This window comes from Epinephelus moara, chromosome 19 (assembly GCF_006386435.1).
Source record: "Epinephelus moara isolate mb chromosome 19, YSFRI_EMoa_1.0, whole genome shotgun sequence".
In the NCBI taxonomy this organism is placed as follows: domain Eukaryota; kingdom Metazoa; phylum Chordata; class Actinopteri; order Perciformes; family Serranidae; genus Epinephelus; species Epinephelus moara.
In genome coordinates this window covers 6,099,442-6,105,441 of record NC_065524.1, presented here as the reverse complement: position 1 = coordinate 6,105,441, position 6,000 = coordinate 6,099,442, and the positions used below count along the sequence as shown (strand labels likewise).

At 42.2% G+C, this 6,000-nt stretch overlaps 1 protein-coding gene across 4 annotated transcripts in view; it reads left to right on the top strand.

The window, feature by feature from the left end:
• Positions 1-6,000, top strand: part of rasgrp3 (RAS guanyl releasing protein 3 (calcium and DAG-regulated)) — an 86,480-nt gene that overhangs the window by 51,296 nt on the left and 29,184 nt on the right. For all 4 annotated transcript variants that reach the window (XM_050070689.1, XM_050070690.1, XM_050070688.1 and 1 more), the window contains exons 2-3: positions 2,231-2,365; positions 4,023-4,125. In XM_050070689.1, the coding sequence (XP_049926646.1) occupies positions 2,296-2,365; positions 4,023-4,125 (173 nt within the window). In that variant the 5' untranslated portion in view covers positions 2,231-2,295. The remainder of the gene's footprint in view (positions 1-2,230; positions 2,366-4,022; positions 4,126-6,000) is intronic.

Genomic DNA, 6,000 nt, shown 5'->3' with positions numbered 1-6,000 from the left:
CCCTGAATAACAGGCTCACGACAACAGGCAGTTATCTCTGCTCCTGCTCGCTCCTGTATGGTGCTGACCGGACCTGCCGCCGCATCGGCTTTTCTTTGAAGGAGACTGCCCACAGTTATCTGTTTTTCGGTGGTTCGGGTTGCGCTTCTCCCTCCTCCACTCTGATGGAAACTGGACCTGCTGCTGCTGCTGCTGCTGCTGCTTGCAGAAGTTGTTAAGTTGTGGGGTTCTTGGGGACCAACTCGCTTGATGCGCGGCTTGCCATCTTTTCTGCTCTTTCTCAAGTCTGAGCTGTCACGTGACGACGTCACATCCAAAAACTTTATCAAATGTCATCTCCCGACAACAGTTATGAGAAACATTATAGCCTATTATTAGTTTTAAATTGTAATAGTATTAAATTGAAAACCAACCACACATACATAGGTGCTGGACAAACAGTCATTATTTACACATTAAATAAATTATATTTAATATTATATCAGGCCACTTTAGGCCTATATGGGCGGCAGATTTTTTTAATGATGGTAATGAAACTGATACCGTTGCTATTTTTAGATACCGCGGGATACCTTATTACCGTATTATCGCCCAACCCTAGCATACGTGACATTGTTTGTGTATAGTACACTTATCATTAACAACTTTTTCAGCTGAAGACATTTTTTTATAAAAAACACCACTTAACCACGGAACACCACTGTGAATGAAAGAGAAACCTTAGACGATGATAATACTGATGGTGATGACAGTCATCATCAGTATTGTCATCAGTGGTTCAGTGGAAGCCTGGCGTTGCCACACCCAATTCGCAAAGCGCAAATGGGTCTGGACACGGAGTGTACATTTCTTCTATTCCCGAGGGGCGGTATCAACGGCTGTCACTCAAAGTGCCCCTTCACGCAACTGAAAAGATGGAAAACCAATCAGAGTAAACAAAACGTGTGACGTAGGCTAGCACAACGCCACTGTACGCAGCAAGTTGCACTTGTGAATGAGATATTCAACTTAGGGGGAAAATAGTCACACCAGAAGAATTATTTACACTCGCACCAGTGCTCCCAATTATATTTTGAGGTCGCACAGATGAAATTTTGGTCACATATTTGACCAAAACGGTTGCAATTTCGAGCCCTGTATGGTATGTATAAATGTTAGAGGGAAGAGGGAGGGCCGGCGGCTCCCGGGCCCCCTTCTCCCGCGGGCCTGGGTTTGGGGCGGTTGGCCAGGCCACCTCCATCACGTAGCGAGGGAGGTGCGTGAGGCAGGCAGGCAGGCAGGCCGGCTGGCCACCAGGCCCCGTTCTGCCGCCGTAGCCGGAGTAGGCCTTCTGCGGTATGAAGGTAACCACAAAAGCAGTACCGCAGCTCATGTTTATTGCATCCACGTGACATCAGATGTCACGTGGTTTTTGTGGGACATAATTATGTTCTAATGTCCCAAAAAAAGAATAGTTTTCATTTAGGTCTGTTATTTTAGGTGTTTATGTTACTGTCTTGTATTCATTATGGTTTTATTGACTAAAAAATATATTCTGGAATTCTGTTTTTGAATTAGTGACAGAGTCAGATAGCCTACTGAAAGAGGCCAAGACAGAAAAATGCAGGAGAGGAGAGTGAAAGAGAGAGAGCAATGGGTCTATTGTTGATGTCATGTTATTGGAGGACATGTTCAAATGTCAAATGTCTTCAAAAAAGAAGAAAGAATATAACACCTCAATATGAGGGCTTTAATAAAATGTATTAAATGCCCACACTGGCTAGCATGAAATATATGTTATCTATGTTTATAGTGTAAATACTGCTCCTAACTCAAAAACATATTGTTTCTCGATAAAGTGTGTGCTGTTGTTTTGTCAGTAGTAATGGCACAAGTTTCACATACAGTACAATATCTGAAACTTTCCATGCATTACTGGTACAGACAAAATTCAGTAGATGCTTGCATAGATGCCCCATCCTGTAATTGTTCTGCTTTGGTGTATGTTGGTTTCAATTGATCTGAAGACTGTCTCTGTAAAGTAGACAAATAAAGATTCCATACAGATTAGCATTGCTTGGAGGCAAATTTACATAATAGACAAATGCAGCGAACGACTGCTTAAAGCTATTTGATTAATGACACACAATACAGTTTGACATTATGTGATCAAAGAACTAGCACAGTGTATTTATTCTCATACTAATATGTAAAGACTCTTATACTGCGGCTGTCTCTCTCCTGCTTCCAGGAAAACCCTGATTGGTCCAGAGAAGTGAGCAGGAAGTGTTGACCTCTGTCCTTCCTCCAGCTACTATGGGATCATCCACGTTGGGGAAAGCAGCATCTCTTGATGCTCTCTTAAATGAGTGCATTCATGCATTTGGTAAGTGTCTTGAGACCAAGACTAGATTTTACCTACCTGACATAGCAGGCATAGACTGCTTTGAGACCCGAACTGTCAGCGTCCCTAGAGGCCCAGGGTACAATGTAGCCTGTGTGAAGTCCCTTTTTCATGGCACTTTTGCATTTTGATACAGAACCAAACAAAGGCAGCAACATGCCGTCCCAGTGTGGGATTTTAGGCAGCACGGCAGCATCGCGGAATCAAAAGAGGTGTGACGCCAAGGGCGATTGCTCTGAGACAACAAGGGAGGCTGAACTTCCCCTAAAATTTCATAGAAGAAATGGTCAAATATGCACTATTGAATTTACATTAAAATAAGAATTTACATTGCATTAAACATGCGCTAGGATGCGTTTCACATCATGACTATGATGTTCAGACATCAGCTGTTTATCACCAGTTTTCAAAAGCAACCTCCCTGTCATACATTCTCGTGTCAGCACGGTGGACGCGGAGCCTCCAAGCATTCCTATGAGACAGCGCTGAGCAGGTTTTTTTCATGCAGCAAAGCGAGACAGTCATTGGATAAATGTGACAAAATCGTCACTTCCAGGGAGGCTCAGCTTCCCTGGGACCTAATGGAGCGGTAGGCAGGAGAGGACGCTCGGTGTATGCATGATGATTGGAGGAATTGTCTAAAAGGCTGAACCCCTTTGTGACTGACAGCGCTTTTGAAATACACACTGGAGTCAGCGCATTTCGAGCTCAGTCCCATGCAGATATTTGCGAGTGGAGTCTTCTGACAGAGTGCCGTCCGGAGTTCCTTATTTCCATAAGCGATATAGCTCATTTTCATCGATAAACCCATCTGAAAATTTTGAGGTGTGTTTTGCTGTGGTTCATGAGTGTGGTTGAAAAATGGATTCAACTAAATGTTCCTTTTATAAGATACTGCCTCGCTACAATATGACCAATTTTATGATGTAAACTTAAGTGAGCTTCCCCTGTTTGAAAGACCAGCAGCCGCCACTGTGTGACGCGTGGGACATTTAGGGCAACAGTGTTGGCCTCTAGTGTGACATATAACATACATGTCTGCAGCACTATATAGTAATAACTTAAGTTTGGTTAAACCCTGGTATTATTCTGAAATCCTATGAGAAGACCAAAACCAATAATACTTTCTGACATCCCAACCCATGTCTGTAGCTCTTAGCTCCAAACCCATTGGTTCCTATAAAGAGGAAATCAATTTTCAAACATGGCATACAAATATACAATGTCATTTTTCGAAAGGCTTAGTAGTTTCCTTACACAGCTGAACACTAGAAACCTTACTCAAACAAGAGGAAATGGTACATTTTGTTTGGAACTGCAGGTTAGTGTTTGTGGAATTAAGTCAAATTAAGTACAGTGTGTGTATTTTATTTGTAATGAAGGAACATGTCACCCAGCACAACACTGTGGCTGATATGAATTTTGTTTTTTCTGCACTATAGTAAAGCTTTATGGCAATTGAGATATATCAGGCTTTTGATACACAGACAATACTTGTCAGTAGGATCGATTCATGGTGGACTGGGTGTTTTCGTGGGATTTATTGACAATAAAAATATAGAACAAGAGAATAACAAGATTAGGCTTCCCACATGAAAAGTGTCTGTAACCTAAAGTTTCAATTTGATTCTCTTCACAGATGACAATGGGGAGCTGCAGTCTAACCTGCTGCCTCGCAGCCTGCTGCTGATGCATCGCTGGTACGTTACATCCTCAGAACTGGCGGGAAAACTATTGATGATATATCCCATCTGGCAGAAAGCCTGAGGAAACTTCAGCTAATGCACACTAACACAGTGCTTTAACAATATGTTGAAATACCGCTGACTATTGTACACTGCTCAAAAAAAATGAAAATAAAATAAGGGAACATTTAAATCACACATCAGATCATGATGAATGAAGTTAAAAATCTTTACTGATGTACATTGCATAATTTATTGAGAACAAAATGATTTATTTTTTTTATTTCACACCGAAAGTCAAAGTAAAGAATTAAAATCACCAGCTGATCCAAGTTGTGTGAATGTTATCACAGCAACTCATATTGTGACTCAGTAGTGTGTATGGCCCCAGCGTTCCTGTATACACTCCCGACAATGTCTGGGCATGCTCCTGATGCCTGAGGGTGGAGCCTTGTTTGATATCTGCCCAGACTTGGCATCAGCGAGCTGCTGGACAGTCTGTGGCAGTACTAAGCAGTGTTGGATGCACCGATACATGATGTCCCATAGGTGCTAAATTGGATTTAGGTCAGGGGAATGAGGGCCAGTCAATGGAGTCATTGCCTTTGTCATCCAGGAACTGCCTACACACTCTGGACCTATGAGGCCAGGCATTGTCCTGCACCAGGAGGAACCGAGGGCCCATATCACCAGCGTAAGGTCTGACAATCGCTCTGAGGATTTTATCCCAGTACCCAACAGCAGTTAGGGTACCGTTGGCTATGACATGGAGGTCTGTGCGACACCTCCAAGGATGTGCCTTCTGAGACCATCATTGTGCTGGGAGACACAGCAAACCCTCTTGCGACTGAATGTATTGATGTGCCATCCTGGAGGAGCTGGACTACCTGTGCAACCTGATTGGGCTGCAGGTACCACCTCATGCTACCAGTATTGACAAAGACACTAGCAAAAAGCAAAACTAGAGAAGAATCAGTCAGGAAGGATAAGGAGAGAGCAACTGTCTGTGGCTACTACATCCAAAATCATTCCCTTTTAGGGAGTTGTCTTGATTTTGCCTCTCCATTGCACCTGTTGTCATTTTCATTTGGACCAAAGCAGGTGAAACTGGTTCACAATCACTTGTTATTCCGAAATGGACAGATTGATATCCCTGAAGGTTAACTGACTTGGCGTTATACTGTGACCATTAAGTGTTCCCTTTTTTTTTTTGAGCAGTGTATTTACTCAGAGATGCAAAGAATAATGACTATCCACTGCTCTATGTTCTCAATAGTTTGTAGGTGACATTGGAATTAACTGGTTGCAGAAACTGTTTTGCCCCCCTTAACAACACTATGAACTGACAGCTCAATAAGGAGAGGTCTGTGAAAGTGTACAAAAACATTTGCTGAGGTTAGCAACAGAGAAAGACTAAAGTGACTAGACTTCATTGATGGAAAAGCTTAGCTCTAAGAAGAAAGGAGATAGGACAGGATTCCTTGCCGTTGGTGGTGGGTTTAAGCCAGCATGAGAAAGATGAAACCTTTCAGTTAAATCTTCCAGATCATCCGACAGCATAGGATAGAATAAGTGGCAGAGAAGATCAGAAAGGAAGAAGTTTTTTTTTAAAAATTCACCCATAAATGTGGGAAAAAAGATCTTCCCTAATTTGCCAGCGTGTCAATTGTAAGCAAAAAGTAGGACAAAATTCATCATCTGTCATGCTCTCTGGAATGGCGTATCCCTTTCTGGTTTGATGCCCCTATTAGCAGAACAGCATCATTTTACAGTGACTTCAAAAGCCTTTACTAACCACTGATAAAAAAAATATATCTGTTTCTCTTCTCTGTCTGTAAGGTTTGGTGAAGTTATGAAACAAAAAAGGATCTAGTTACTGGTAGCTTTAGGGAAACCTCATGGTTTGGGTTAAAATATGTACTTTGTTAAGCT